This window comes from Brienomyrus brachyistius, unplaced genomic scaffold, assembly GCF_023856365.1.
Source record: "Brienomyrus brachyistius isolate T26 unplaced genomic scaffold, BBRACH_0.4 scaffold27, whole genome shotgun sequence".
Classification (NCBI taxonomy): domain Eukaryota; kingdom Metazoa; phylum Chordata; class Actinopteri; order Osteoglossiformes; family Mormyridae; genus Brienomyrus; species Brienomyrus brachyistius.
Genome location: NW_026042306.1, coordinates 5,242,742 through 5,258,655, shown reverse-complemented (window position 1 = coordinate 5,258,655; position 15,914 = coordinate 5,242,742). Strand labels below are relative to the sequence as shown.

General features: G+C 41.9%; 2 protein-coding genes across 2 annotated transcripts; one reads left to right on the top strand and one right to left on the bottom strand.

The window, feature by feature from the left end:
- Positions 1–2,213: 2,213 nt before the first annotated feature.
- On the bottom strand, positions 2,214–5,083 carry LOC125720844 (kelch-like protein 10). The gene is made up of 5 exons (XM_048996706.1): positions 4,977–5,083; positions 3,991–4,602; positions 3,300–3,386; positions 2,454–2,618; positions 2,214–2,243 (listed from the first exon to the last, which is right to left on the bottom strand). Exons 2-5 carry the CDS (start codon positions 4,594–4,596, stop codon positions 2,214–2,216), a joined length of 888 nt encoding a protein of 295 aa, XP_048852663.1. The 5' UTR covers positions 4,597–4,602; positions 4,977–5,083.
- Positions 5,084–10,071: 4,988 nt separating this feature from the next.
- LOC125720985 (basic proline-rich protein-like) lies at positions 10,072–13,556 on the top strand. Its single transcript, XM_048996912.1, has 3 exons — positions 10,072–10,597; positions 11,154–11,258; positions 12,366–13,556. Exons 1-3 carry the CDS (start codon positions 10,558–10,560, stop codon positions 12,791–12,793), a joined length of 573 nt encoding a protein of 190 aa, XP_048852869.1. The 5' UTR covers positions 10,072–10,557; the 3' UTR covers positions 12,794–13,556.
- The last annotated feature ends 2,358 nt before the right edge of the window (positions 13,557–15,914 follow it).

The following is a 15,914-nucleotide window of genomic DNA, read 5'->3' as shown; positions in this document are numbered from 1 at the left end:
AAGACACTGAGATAATCAGCCGCAACCAAAAAGCGTAATGTTCCTAATAGAGTGGCTGATCTGTCCTGAAATCGTAAAACTGAAAAGTTTTCAAACACAGTATGTATATTATATAACATGTTGGATAAATAGATGTAATTTATTGGTGACTTCGTGTACATTGAAGTTTCTGCCTTTTAAACAACTATAAAGTAATGTTGTTTGTTATATAAAAAATGTACATTTAAATGTATGAAACAAAAAATGTATACACACACACATTACATTTTCGTTAGCTGTAAAATACAGTGAAGTGAAATCTCCATTATTTGCGTTGCAATATTCCACCACTAGGGGGCAATTTTGGACGAAGGAATCTCTTTAATGGCTGTTACCAACAGAAATGTTTGCTGCTACAGTATTCAGCTTTCTGGGTGTCCTGCAAAAAGAACTAGATGACTACAAGTAGGTATGGAATGCACACTGCCCATCTGACAAACCAGAAGCCACTTTTTGAAATGTAAATTTTATTATTGAAACATTTTGTTGGATTGCACTCTAGGTTTAATGGAAGAAACTGTGGATTCCATGTATCTCCTGAAAATCTTCGTAGTCTTTGTGGAGACAATGATCTTCAAATTCACTTTGAGGTCTTGCAGAGACAAAATGAACTTGCTCCACCAGTCAGCTGGGTTACTGCCATGGAGAATTATATTGCATTCAAAAGTGTATTAGGTCTATAAGGTAATTCTGCTAACAAATTGTACAAAGCTCTCAAAATTATTTTGGTTTTCAGACAACAAATAACATTTTTTCCAGCCTTTGTTCTCCAAATAAGACATTTATTTAAACGTTGTATACAAAAATAAATTAAGCATGTTCAACAAGAACACTTTGGCCATTATACATATTGCTGTGTATAGAGCCATTAAACTGCCCCCTTAAAGCTTTTTACTGCCAAACAAAGCTGTCAGGTCAACAATCACACTGTTAAAAATGAAGTATAAAAGAATACAAAAATAACTTCTAACAACTTATAACACTTATTCAATAAGATTATAGAACAACATAATCATTACATTGCAATTCAATCACCAGAGGTGGCGTGGAGTACAATAATTAACAGCTTGGCTTCAGGGAATGCCAAACCCTTCAGGGAATCCCAGTGTTATTTAACTGTCCCATTCTGTGTCCCTTCCCTGTTTGGCCAGTAGGTGTCATTGGTCATCTCGTCCCACGTGTTGTCAGTCTTTCTTGTCCTCCCCTGTTGTCAGTCTGTAGCGTTTCCCTTGTTCCCTGCCAGCCACTTGTTGAGCACGTGGTTACCTGTAATTTCAATTCATTAACTTACTGTTTGCCATAGGCTTTTAAATACATTATAAATAATTTAAAAAAATAACATAACAAGAGATAATACTGTGAATTTCCTCACTGATTAATTGTGTTGTGGGTTGGAACTCAGTATGGAGTCCCCACAAAGATACAGATACCTTATATGTGTGTGTGTGTGTGTGTGTGTAGCAGGGCCGTAGCACATCTTCTTCTTTGTGTTCAGGAATTGCTTCTTGTAGGTTAAGTTAGAATGGTTTTCACAGTTCTTTGGTCTGGAGATCAGGCTGATTAATCACAGTTGATTTTTGTGGACAATCAACCATATACATATGTACATATATATGTGTGTGTGTGTGTGTACAGTAGTGTGCAAAAAATCATAAGCAGTCAAAAGAAATTGTGTGATGTCACGATTGTTACGGTTTGTAGCAGCTAATCACTGCTGTTAATAGCAGCTAATAGCTGCTGTCTGTAGCAGCTAAACTACTGTTACTATAACTGCTAATAACATAACAATTTTCCCGTTTTTTGTGTAATAAAGTATATAATGTAGTAATGTGGTGTGTTTTTGATTCAAATATGTTAGTATGGTATTGGCAAGATATTATTGTATCAGCCTTTATTACATTAAGGGGGAAAATTAGCACATTATTGGCAGTTATTACATTAACGGTAGGTATCATATGTGCCCTTGAGAGGTAAAGTGGGCTATCCCACATGTCAGTCAAAAATGACTGTCCAATATTAATTATTGAGGGTCTATCTATCTTTTAAATATACTGAGATCTGTGCTACCTATGATACATATCAATTGTAGGGTATAGACACACTGATTTTTTTTTTTTTTAATTCAACTTTGGAGCTCATTTTCTCAAAACTTTGTTTTTGTGGGATAGCCCACTTTACCTCTCAAGGGCACATGTTATATAGGTCTAATGTACGAAGCATTAACGTTAGACATGATGAGCTGGTTACCCACCAGGCAGGCAGATGGGGGCAGGTGGGCGAGGTGCAGCGTACTGTACGAAGCGGGGGTGCGCAGGCACTGTGCAGCAGCTGAAGCTCCTCTTAGGTGCAATCATTTCCTGCGCACGGCACCAGCTGCCTTTCACTGCATTGAAACATTCCACTTTTGCAGTTACTTTGAAGCCATCGGAGCCTCCCATCGCAAACAGCAAGCCGTCCACCACTGCGATGCCGAAATAGCTTCTTTGTTGTCTCATGGGAGGCCCAGCGTGCCACTGGTTAATTGCAGGGTCATAGACCTCCATAGTCCGCACTGGATGAGCCCCGTTGGTACCGCCCACCTGCGAGACACCAATGGTAAGTGATCACTCGGGTACCAAACAGATAAGTAAATATCAGCTTTCTCGAAGTCAGGAACTCTTAAGGAATTATCGCCCTATAATAGCAGGCTGCACAGAACCTCCCATTGTCTATATAGGACACAAGCTTATAACTAATTTGTGTTCAACATACATGTCAACATAACTGCAGTGAAAAAAAGGGAATTTGGGCAACAGAAAACCTGTACAATTCAGCGAAAACTGTCAACCATCAAAAAAATACTTCTTATGATCATATATTTTGCTTTTATTATTATTTTTATTAGTACTAAAAATAATACTTGTAGTCAGACACTGAAAAAAAAAACAAACAGAGCAATTACGTCTGGAACTACAGAATATAACTGTAATCAAAAATCTAAGCTTTACTAAGCGTATTCGTTTATAACCCAGATATGCAGGGAGCATATGTGTATTGAGATGGGCCTTCCCAGCAGGTCATTTCATCCACTGAATTCTTTTGTTTGTTTTAAGCGCATTACAATCTGTGACACAGCAGCAGTGACAAAAAATATGAGTCTCAGATAAATCTTGAGATTTGACTCCTTTGTTTCAGAGTACAAGAAAGGAATCACTCACCGCATAGATGTTTCCCTGATATGCCGCTACTCCAAGGCCACGTCGGCGAGTGCGCATGGGAGCGATCAAGGTCCATTCGCCCGTGAGTGGATCATAGCACTCCGCAGTGGAAGTGGTCTGAGCTCCATTGCTACCCCCACAAATGTATATCTAGGAAAGATGGTTCACAAGTGATGTGTGTTATGCTGTACATGATTGGAGATGGAGATCTAGAAAGCGTAAATGTACATTTAGCTAATGGATGTTTAATCCATCCACCTTCCATAAAAGTCTATTCAGTACAGGGTGGTGGTGAACCTGGAGCCTACCACAGGAAGCACATGGGCATTGGTAGGGAATTTACAGTTAGTTGTGATCATTTCCCTTGTGAACCGCAGCTTAATCAGCTAATTAAGTTCACTAGGTTTGTTTGAATAGGGAAATCTGCAAATTGTTTAGGATTCTGACCCTCCAGGACTGGAATTGGGTAAAGCTCCTACGTTAACACCAGTTATTGTATCTCACAAGTCTTGGGCTGTGGGCAAAATTGCAAAAACACAGAGCTGGACACCACAGCACTGCCCAATGTGCCACTAATGCAGAGCGACAATGCAAGGTCATTTATGTTTTATCTAAACACTGACGTTTACTGAATAAACAATTATGGATTGAAATCAACCATTTGAAGACAAAGCGAGCTACTGAGTATGTAACATAATCAATTTCAAGGGGAAAATGAGGGTAACCACAGGCAGACGCCCTCCTATTAACCTACCTTTCCATTCAGGGTGGTGGCACTGGCATCCTGTCGCTCCTCGTTCATGGGCTGGATGATGGTCCACTCATTGGCATTTGGGTCATATCGCTCTACGATATTCAGAGGCGACACGTCTAAACGGCCACCCATCACATAGATGAAGCCGTTACTTACGGCCACACTGACACAACAGCGGCGCCAGTGCATAGGGGCCATGTGCTGCCATGTCCGTGCGACGGGGTCAAATCTGAGCACAGCATCGGTGAAATTATGGCCATCATAACCCCCAAAACAATACATGAAGCCATTTAAACACACACTGCCATGGCCGGACTGGCGAGTCTCCTGCCCCTGTGTTATATCCACCCAGCGGTCGGCCCGGGTGTCATAGGCTTCAATCCAGTTTGTCGTGCGCATGTTCCATCCACCAACAGCCAGCAAAATGTCAGAGGGCAAGCGCGGGCGGATCAGTGGGTTCTCAAAATCAGATCGTGGACGTTCATCATGAAGATCATAGATGACCTTCAGTACATCAGTGATGATTGGCCTGCACGCCACATTGGCCTTCACTAGATCGTTGGCTTTGACGATTTTCATGAAGTATTCCGGATCCATACGAGCCATCCGAATCTACACATGAAACAAGAATGAGAGAATTCCCATGAGTTCCTTAGTGCTTTCTGTGAATCTCTGGAGATGAGCAATTCCTAACATTAAGGATACAGCAGTAAGTGCAAATTTTTATTTCTTTAGCTGAAGCCATTTACTTTGAAAGTCTCAGATGTGTCAGCTAACACTTGTTTAATGTAAGACATCTGAGTGTTTTGTTTTCCATTATTTGTTACACTCTCCTCCCAGGTGTAATACCTGGAAGCCTTGGTTGTAGACTTATGGGACATGGAAATGGAGGTTCAGTCTCTAGCTACAGTAATAAGGACTTCACTCAATGAGCATTCTATTGTTATATACACAAGTCAATGAGAACATAGTATAACTATACTCACCTTGGCCAATAGGACTGAAATGTGGGCCTCTCGGGTGGCAGGCTCGTGCTCGATCCACCGGAGGATGGCCTCAAACACTACATCCTCTTCTCTGACATTAAGCTCATCCTGCTCGATGATGTCAGAAAGTTGTTCAAGACTTAGTTCTGGGAACTCATTTGAGCTGATGGCAACCTCCTTAAAGTTTTTCAAGATTAAGTTGAATGCAGACTGGTGCAGCTCGTTTACGCAGTAGACATCGGCGATTTTAAGAAGGCCAATGCAGTTGTTGAGGCAGAGCTGCTCATGCAGGAAATCACAGCAGCGCTGCACGATGCCCAAGACACTGAGATAATCAGCAGCTGCCAGGAGGTTCTCCACATTTTCAGCTGTGATGACCACAGAGTATGTGTAGGCATACTCTATGACCTGCCTCAGTGTTTCTGGGGAAATGCCTGGGAGTTGGTACTCCCGCTTTCCTGAATCACTCCAGTCACTGGCGAACAGAGCCCTGAAACACAATCCAGAAGTGACTCATCTAATAAATATCGGTTTTGCAGGCAAAGTTAAATAAGGGGTTTTCTAAATCTTCTGAACCAGGGACCCCCAAATGGAAATTAAGCAGAGATAAGGACCCCCTGCTACAGATGATCTCATAGGCATCTAAGAACTAGGAACCGGTGGCTTTAATTCTTATTTTTCCAACAGTAGCTCCCCCTTTAATATATTTTACTTGGGCTGGTGGGCAAGTCCCCCGGAATACTTTGTTTTGCCTGTTTGACATGGTCCCCTTTTTATATATTTATACCATTATTATTATTATTATTATATAGTAAAAGTTAAGGTGGTACACTTATCAGAAATATTTCTGATCAGCACTGACCTACATTAATATAATTTAATATAATGTATATTAATATAAACTTTCTGTCATCCTAGAGCCTTATTGCCAAGGAGAAGTCATTGCTAACGAGAGATAAAAACTGACTCCTTGCTGTTTTCGCATCTTCATATATGGGTCACAGCTACTTACTGGAAGTAGGAGCTACAGCCACACAGAATTACTCTATGGGCGTTGAATTGAACACCGTCGGTGATGAGGACCACGTCACAAAGCTGTCCTGCCAGCCGAAGCTTGTTAAACACTTCGAACGCCGGGGACATCAGTACTCGCTCCATGTCGTGTGCCATCATAATTCAAAAATGTGGATATCTCGTCTCTCTCTCCTTTTTATATCACTCGAAATGACGTGTACATACATTCTAAGACGCAAAAACCGCACTTTGCATCACAGTTTCCTAAGATACCATAATGTTTATTTTTAAATCTATATTTGAGACTCGAAATGGATTGGGGGGGGGGGGTGTATTCTACGCACAATCAGCTGTACAAGAAGAACAAGTGAAATGTTTTTAACATCACTTTTGGAAAATGTATACCGTGCTTATCTTAGAATTTAAGTTTTGTATTATGTGAGAATAGTCAAATCACGAATTCCCGAAATAAAATAAATAAATAAATAAATGTTTTCATATTTTTTCTCCTCCGCTACGTTTCTAAAAATGAAAAACAAAAAAGGTCCTTTACATGTCTGTCAGGAACGAGGTTTAAATTCGCATCTTATTCCCTAGTTTCCACTTTAGACATAAGCCATTGAGCAACAAATGTCCACAAGACATTATTTTATGGGGTAAATCTGGTCGGCCCGTTGTGGCAATTATTTGGAACAAGAATAGTCCTTGAAAATTGGGCTGGGCGGTCCGTCTGTTTTGGTCAACATTTAGCACAAGGCGGACGTATTTATCGGACCGCATATATCCCCAATACGGTCATGAAAACAAATTGCAGCAAGTGTGGAATTATCCCAATGATTATTGTGCTGTGTACACTTCACCCAAATCCTGAACACTATTGAATATAATCGATTATGTATTATAGAGCAGTTATGTTAATCAAGGTACAGTGTGCAATATCACTCCATGAGCTATTGACCATTTTCCTGTTTTATGATCTTTTCTTGAGAAATCGTTTTTTATTTTATTTTTTTGTAATTCCTCACTTCTGCCGACTAACTCCTCCACGTTTAATATATTTTCGTGCAGGTTTTTAAGTTTGTTTTCCTGCAGCTTCACGGCACCCATCGTTCTTGCGCACCCACACAGATGGACGAGTTAAGCTAGAAGTGGATGGGAGTAGCGGCAGGACAGATATTCCGAGGGCGCCCATTGAACGATGTAAGTAATTATTATTTATCGTTAGAATTCTCACTTAACACAGAATGTTGTCTTTGGCTGAAGTTTAAACAGTCGAGCTGAATTGTGGGAAGATAAGCTGAAGCTGTTCGCGTCCGCAGCTAATGCTCGCGCCATGACTAGCTAGCACATAGTGAAATGGTGAATGGATTTGGCGACATTTTCCGTTTGAATCGAGTACAGAGACGTAGGTGTTGTTTTGTTTGTGGCCCTGCTTTTACAATGCACGTGTAGCAAAGTGAAGTTGGGATCTGCTTGCGTCTTTTGCAGCTAACATCACACTCGATATAGCCGCAGTTTATTGTGGAATCGCCATTTTGGGTGTACACAACGCAAGAGCGCACGAGTGTTTATATAAAACAATTCCACTCTGGCTGAGTTTTCTTCTTATTATTATTTTTCATGCTATACTATATACAAACTTTTTACTTGTACATCTTAGGATATAGTTCATTGTGACAATATAAATGGTAGGAGAGAACTACAACAGCAACGACTGTGGGTTGGGGCTGGGTAGGGGATAACGTTTTCATAGTTGGGATTAGGGTTTTGCCCATAGACATGAATGCAGAGTCCCCATAAAGACATCTAGCACATCTTCTTCTTTGTGTTCTGGAATTGCTTCTTGTAGGTTAAGTTAGAATGGTTTTCACTGTTCTTTGGTCTGGAGAACAGGCTGATTAATCACAGTTGAGTTTTGTGGGCAATCAACCATATGAATATGTACATATATGTGTGTGTGTGTGTGTACAGTAGTGTGCAAAAAATCATAAGCAGTCAAAAGAAATTGTGTGATTGTTAGGGTCTGTAGCAGCTAATCACTGCTGTTAATAGCAGCTACTATAAACTACTGTTAATATAACTGCTAATAACATAACAATTTTCCCGTTTTTTTGTGTAATAAAGCCTATAATGTAATAATGTGATACGTTTTTGATTCAAATATGTTAGTATGATATTGGTAAGTTATTACTGTATCAGCCTTTATTATATTAAGGGGGAAAATTAGCACATTATTGGCAGTTATTACATTAACAGTAGACATCATATTATATATGTCTAATGCAGGGGCGCTGCTAAGGATTTTGGGTCCCATGAAAGGAATCTTGACAGGGCCCCCCACACAGTTTATTGGGGGCTTCTCTGGGCCCCCTCTCAGTCATGGGCCCCGAGAATCGTCATCGTTTACCCCCCCTTTACAGCGCCCCTGGTCTAATGCACGAAGCATTAATGTTAGATATGCTTGTACCACATCTTATTAGGCAAGAGAGAAGTTCTATTGCCCATTTTCATTGCAAACCAGCTTAACATTTACAGGATAATTAATTGCAAGTTCTGATGTAGGCTGCCATTCACACACACAACTGGAAATAATAAAATGCCTGGACAGAGCAGATACAGCCATTGTAGCCTTCGCTCCTGTCTGCTGCTGTATGCAAATCTCACTGAACCATTAAAGCTGGAGCAGAAGTGATGTCTCCGACTAATTGCTGGTTGTTAGAGAAGTACTCAGAATAATGAGAAATAAAGTAAGAATTGTGAGGGAAAAAAAATCAGAATTTCGACTTAATAAGTCAGAAATGCAGCTGCACCAGTCTGCAATAAGTCAATGTGTGTTTTTTTCTACTCCAGATGGCAGAAAACTCTAAAATCAACAAAGCTCAAGAGTCATAATTCAGAATTTGTTCATTTAGATCAGAAACAGCTCTATGGGATGCTTTCGTCTAATCAGACTGTACCACATGGTTCATATGTAACACTTTTCTGGAGACCGCAACAAATGGGGGATTCTGAAACTGCCCGTTTGTTTGGAAAATTCCAGTCACCCTGAGTGAAAAAGGGTAGAACCCTCCCTCCTGTCCCACTGGCCTATGATTGCCTGATAGCAGGAAGAGACGGTCTATAGGGGAAAGTAACCTTCAGTTTAACTCACAGAAAGACAATAAATAGTAGCACTTAACAAATGAGAGAATATTAATTGACTAGGACAAACTGAGATGAGCAACAGGAAATATAACTGTAAGCTGATAAGAGAAAAAGAAGGGGAAAATGGAGGGAAATTTGCTGCTTCTGATTGGATGCAAGCATGCAGGTCAGCTGATCCACCTGAATGTTTCCAACTCAGCAATCGGTGATGAAGGGTCAGTAGATTGGCTAAGTGTTGGAACCAGAAGCAGAAGCTGGCTTTCATGCTCTGGAGGGTGCTGTGGCATGAAACCTTAAGCAGTTCTTTACGCATATGATGCTCCTTTAGGGGGTGCCATAGACATTCGGTCTGCATATATATTATGTTTTATCAGTGTTTCTTGTGGACCCTCAGCAGTCCATGTTTTTGCTCTCTCCCAGCACCAGCTGTCTGGCAAGGAGCAAAAACGTGGATGGACTGGGGGTTCCTGTGGATCAGGTTGAAGAACATTGTTCTGTATTGTTTTTGTTAATTGATTGATATTCAGAATTTATTTTTGGGGCTTTGGCTGCATCTTGGTTATAATACAAATTATACAAATATACAAATATAATACAATATACAAATATAAGGGCTTTAGTTGTATGAATAAAGCATTTCACATATCTAACACATGTGTCCCCAACAACCGTAGCCAGATATTAAATCTGTTCTAGAAGAGCACACTCATTGCTTGCTGTAAAAGCATGCAGGAGGTCCCAGCTGAGCTCTGCTATAGTTGTGCTCTGTGTATTATTCATTTGTCAGATGCTCTAAGACAGAGAAATGGTTGGAGAGAACAAGGCAATTAACAAATGCATGCAAACAAGTGGCATGTTACACAACAGGAGCAAACCATTACAGCATCCGATAACAAAGGAAAGCAGTTGTCTTGCCATAATTGCATTTTGATAGCTGTTCTAGTGCCTTAACCTCTATGCTCTGACTCCACTGTAAGGTCTAAGTTCTGTTCCCTCAGTCCATTATTCAAGAGTCATTTTCCTTATTTTGGTGAATGTTTCTGATTCTTGTTAGTGTCCACTGTTTCTGTTGATTAAGTCCAGTGATGCTAGCCACACCGGTAGATGCGTAACCTGGTTACCCACCAGGCAGGCAGATGGGGGCAGGTGGGCGAGGTGCAGCGTACTGTATGATGCAGGGGGGCACTGTGCAGCAGCTGAAGTTCCTCTTGGGCGTAATCATGTCCTGCGTACGGAACCAGCTGCCTTTCTCTGCATTGTAGCATTCCACCTTTGCAGTGACTTTGAAGCCATCGGAGCCTCCCATTGCAAACAGCAAGCCGTCCACCACTGCGATGCCGAAATAGCTCCTTTGTTGTTTCATGGGAGGTGCAGCGTGCCACTGATTAATTGCAGGGTCATAAACCTCCATACTCCGCACTGGATGAGCCCCGTTGGTACCGCCTACCTGGGAGACACCAATGGTAAGTGATCACTCGGGTACCAAACGGATAAGTAAATATCAGCTTTCTGGAAGTCAGGAACTCTTAAGGAATTATCGCCCTATAATAGCAGACTGCACAGAACCTCCCATTGTGTATATAGGACACAAGCTTATTACTAGTTTGTGTTCAACATACATGTCAACATAACTGCAGTGAAAAAAGTGGATTTGGGCAACAGAAAACCTGTACAATTCAGTGAAATACTTCTTATGTTCATATATTTTACTTTTATTATTATTTTTATTAGTACTAAAAATAATACTTGTAGTCAGACACTGAAAAAAACAACAAACAGAGCAATTATGTCTGGAACTACAGAATATAACTATAATTAAAAATCTAAGCTTTACTAAGCGTATTCGTTTATAACCCAGATATGCAGGGAGCATATGTGTATTTAGATGGGCCTTCCCAGCAGGTCATTTCATCCACTGAATTCTTTTGTTTGATTTAAGCGCATTACAATCTGTGACACAGCAGCAGTGACAAAAAATGAGTCTCAGATAAATCTTGAGATTTGACTCCTTTGTTTCAGAGTACAAGAAAGGAATCACTCACCGCATAGATGTTTCCCTGATATGCAGCTACTCCGAGGCCACGTCAGCGAGTGCGCATGGGAGCGATCAAGGTCCATTCGCACGTGAGTGGATCATAGCACTCCGCAGTGGAAGTGGTCTGAGCTCCATTGTTACCCCCACAAATGTATATCTAGGAAAGATGGTTCACAAGTGATGTGTGTTATGCTGTATATGATTGGAGATGGAGATCTAGAAAGCATAAATGTACATTTAGCTAATGCATGTTTAATCCATCCATCTTCCATAAAAGTTTATTTGGTACAGGGTGGTGGTGAACCTGGAACCTACCACAGGAAGCACATGGGCATTGGTAGGGAATTTACAGTTAGTTGTGATCATTTCCCTTGTGAACCGCAGCTTAATCAGATAATTATTAAGTTCACTAGGTTTGTTTGAATAGGGAAATCTGCAAATTGTTTAGGATTCTGACCCTCCAGGACTGGAATTGGGTAAAGCTCCTACGTTAACACCAGTTATTGTATCTCACAAGTCTTGGGCTGTGGGAAAAATTGCAAAAACACAGAGCTGGACACCACAGCACTGCCCAATGTGCCACTAATGCAGAGCGACAATGCAAGGTCATTTATGTTTTATCTAAACACTGACGTTTACTGAACTTATATTAAATTATGGATTGAAATCAAGCATTTGAAGACAAAGCGAGCTACTGAGTATGTAACATAATCAATTTCAAGGGGAAAATGAGGGTAACCACAGTCAGACGCCCTCCTATTAACCTACCTTTCCATTCAGGGTGGTGGCACTGGCATCCTGTCGCTCCTCATGCATGGGCTGGATAATAGTCCATTCGTTGGCTTCTTGGTCATATCACTCGATTATGATTAGAGGCGAGAAGCGTAAATGGCCACCCATTACATAGATGGAACCATTAATTACGGCCACGCTAACATTTCAGTGGCACCAGTGCATCGGTGCCATGTGCTACCATGTCCGTGCGACGGGGTCAAATCTGCGTAGTGTTGGTGAAATTGTGGCCATCAAAACCCCCAAAACAATACCCAAAGCCATTTAAGTACACACTGCCAGTGGTCGGCCCGGGTGTCATAGGCTTCAATCCAATTGGTTTTGCGGAAATTCTAGCCACCAATGGCCAATAAGATGTCAGCGGGCAGGCGTGGGCGGATCAGTGGCCTTTCTTTTTCTTTTAGTGTGTGTGGGGAGCCACAGCCCCATCCCTCAGGACATGAAGCAGACACGGAGGAGGCCCGGACCCCAGACAGTCAGAGGCCCCCCAGGGCGTGGGAGCCCCCGGAGGACCACCGCAGGGAGAATAGCAGCCCCTCACCCAGAAAAGGGCAGAGGAGAGCTCCGGAGGGAGGCCATCCGGCAGCCACCGTGCAGGCTCCACCGGCGGCCGGCCCCACCACGGCAGACCAGGCCCTGGGCCCAGAGATCCAAGGGCCCCCCCACCCCCCAGCAAGGGCCCGACAGAGCCAGGAGGGCCAGATCCCGCCAGGCAATCGCCGCGGGCGAGCCAGCACCCACCCGAGCACCCAGCCCTGGACATCGAGAACCACCAACGCACCAGTGGCCAGGTGCCCCATCCACCAGCAGGGAGTGTGGCGGGGGGGAATAGAGCCCGAGATGTTATTTCAGGTGGAGTCTAGAACCCAACCTGACACATGCATATAGACAAACAGGCACACACATATACAAGCATACGTTCCCACCCTCATGCACACATAAACAAATATTTACACATTCACCCAACATAGAGACACACAGAAATGAACGCTGTACACACACTCTCACTCCCCGTATATACTCTCTGTGGACCCCATTTTTTTCCTCTGCCGAGGAAACCGGAAGACCACCCTGGACCCCGCAGCAGCCGAGAAGCGCACCAGCCCAGACCCCGACCAGACGGCCAGATCAGTGACCTTTCAAAGTCAGATCGTGGACTTTTATCGTCGAGATCATGTATGATCTTCAATACATCAGTGATAATTGGCCTGCACGCCGCATTGGCCTTCACTAGATCGTTGGCTTTGACGATCTTCATAAAGTACTCCGGATCCATACGAGCCATACGAATCTACACAGGAAACAAAAATGAGAGAATTCCCATGGGTTCCTTAGTGCTTTCTGTGAATCTCTGGAGATGAGCAATTCCTAACATTAAAGGTACATTAGCTGAAGCCATTTACATAGAAAGTCTCAGATGTGTCAGCTAACACTTATTTCATGTAAGACATTTCAGTGTTTTGTTTTCCATTATTTGTTACACTCTCCTCCCAGGTGTAATACCTGGAAGCCTTGGTTGTAGACTTATGGGACATGGAAATGGAGGTTCAGTCTCTAGCTACAGTAATAAGGACTTCACTCAATGAGCATTCTATTGTTATATACACAAGTCAATGAGAACATAAGAGAGAGATGCAATACCGCTTTCGTCAAAATGACAGGTCGGGTCAAAGGTCACGTTCAAAAGTTCAGTGGGCGGAGCTTATGTTGTAGTGGGTTGAGCTTGGTTGTGTAACTGACGCAATAGCATGTGGATTTAATTATTTATTTAAATATTTTTTTTTGTCTTCTTCTTCCCCGGGGGTTGGTTGTGTAACTGCTGCAATGGTATTTGTATTTAATTATTTATTTATTATTTTAAATGATTGTGGCTTAGGGGGCCTGGGTTGGTTGTGTTAGTGCTGCAATGGTATTTGGATTTAATTATTTATTATTTTAAATGCTTATTTTAAATGTTTATTATTTTAAAATGATATTGAGGAGAGTGCTTATGAGTGTGTATTATTTTAAAAATGATATTGATGAGAGTGCTTATGAGCGTGTGTTATTTGAATAAGTTATTATTATTATTATTTTGTGGGGCGCGGGCGGGAGTGAGCGTGGCTGGGTTACCTGATGGAGCGCGAGCGTACGGTGTGCGGTAGCGTGGTAAGGTCCCCGGGGTTCGGAGAATCAGCAAAGGACTTATTCACATACTGGTGCGGTAGCGCGGAAAGGTCCGCACGGCTTTGGATAATCCTCGGAGAGAGCGATGCGGGAGAGCTGAGAGGCGTGCTGCTGCGCGAGTCTGAGAGAAACTGTGAGAGACTGTGGGATAAAATGGTAAAGTTGGAGCAAAGAATGAGAGGAGGAGGTGCAGGGTCTATCGTCCAATAAAAACGCTCGGCGCTAGTTTTGACCGTGTGTTTTTTCCTCACGCGAGCGTTTGTATCACATCGGCGTATGGCGCCAATTTGTAAAGGTCATAAGTCGAGACATACATCGAGTCTGTCAATTTGTCCGCTAGTAAATTCTGCAGGGCCGTGCCACCTGGCCATCGAGGCGCCCCCCTACCCGGCCACGCGGGCCATACATCGAGTCTGACACTTTTGCCCTCCAGTAAATTCTGTTTAAAGTTTTGTTTTCACATACGTCCCAAATTACAGATAATTTTCTTACACAGGCACGAGTAGCATCATCAAGGCCGTACCACCTGGTCATACATCAAGTCTGACAATTTCCCCGCCAGTAAATTCTGTTTATAGTTTTGTTTGTCATACATGACCGTGCAGATATGGGGTGACAGAGATAATTAAATTGTATTGCGGCGAGCGGGGGGGGGGGGCCTATTCCTCCTAGGGCAGAGGCACAAGTATCTTCGAGGTCTTACCCTTCCTGCCAGCCAAAGAGGTTCATCCAGGCCTTACCCGGTGAGTATATTATTTCTTTTATTCGCGTGATAAAAATGCTAATTAATTAAATTAAATTAAATTAAATTAAAAATAACATTCTAATAATAGGTATTCTCTGTTTTTTCTATGTACAAGAGAGAGAGACTGCGCTGACCGGTCAAGAGAAAATCTACAAGAGACCTGAATCAGCAGTGTTATAAAGCACATAGCCAACGCTAATTAATAAAGAATTTAAGCATAATAGCCCAGACGTACCATGGCCTATAGCTGGTAGAAACGGAGCTATCCTACGGCCTACAAGATAAAAGCATATGGCACCAAATTGGAATCAGTAGTCTTTAAAAGAATAAATGGACTAGCAACTGTCTCTGGGGGAGCAGCCCCGGTTAGGTACTATTAAGCAGCATTTAGTGACATGCATCAAAACACATTTTTTAAAACTTTGACAGAATAAAGTCTTAGTTATTTTAATAAATACGTTTTTCAGTAAATGTTTATTCACGCGCATGCGGACAAACACACACCCCGGAGGTCAAACTAAAAAAAAGTTGATACAAACTACAGTTGTATCGGACACGCACACAAAAACACAAAAGAGTTTGCTCAATCAAAAAACACCAAACATATATAGTTCACGTTTTTTATTAAAATGTATAAGGATTGTTTTGATTTAAATTAATATGAGTGGAATATAAGTCATTTACGCAACAGGATTTGAGGAAGAACCTAAATAGCAGCTAGAAATGACCGACCAGGCAGGCAGAAGTCTGCTTTTCTTATCTCACAAGTCATGGAAGGGTGGGAGGGGGGGGCACATAAGTGTGGGGTAGGAACTGTGGAATCAGGCAGGGGTGTAAGAATTTAGGATATAGTCTTGTTATTTTAAAGAAGGTGTACATGATTATTTAATTATATTTAAAGAAGGTGTACATGATTATTTAATTATATTTAATAGGAACCAGTAAGCTGCATTTAGCACCATGCTGCAAATACACATTAAAAACTTTAAAGAATAAGGTCTTAGTTATTTTAATAAAGACATCCTACAAGGTGCCCACGGCC

Excerpts from the sequence above, each read along its gene's own strand:
- LOC125720844 (XM_048996706.1), bottom strand. The coding sequence starts at position 4,596 with ATGGCTCGTATGGATCCGGAATACTTCATGAAAATCGTCAAAGCCAAC. Across the intron at positions 3,387-3,990 it reads CCACCACCCTGAATGGAAAG|ATATACATTTGTGGGGGTAG; the intron begins GTAGGTTAATAG and ends CATCTTTCCTAG. Across the intron at positions 2,244-2,453 it reads GAGGCTCCGATGGCTTCAAA|ACCTATATAACATGTGCCCT; the intron begins GTAACTGCAAAA and ends TTCGTACATTAG.
- LOC125720985 (XM_048996912.1), top strand. The coding sequence starts at position 10,558 with ATGAGCCCCGTTGGTACCGCCTACCTGGGAGACACCAATG. Across the intron at positions 10,598-11,153 it reads CTACCTGGGAGACACCAATG|AGTACAAGAAAGGAATCACT; the intron begins GTAAGTGATCAC and ends CCTTTGTTTCAG. Across the intron at positions 11,259-12,365 it reads CGATCAAGGTCCATTCGCAC|TGTGTGTGGGGAGCCACAGC; the intron begins GTGAGTGGATCA and ends TTTTTCTTTTAG.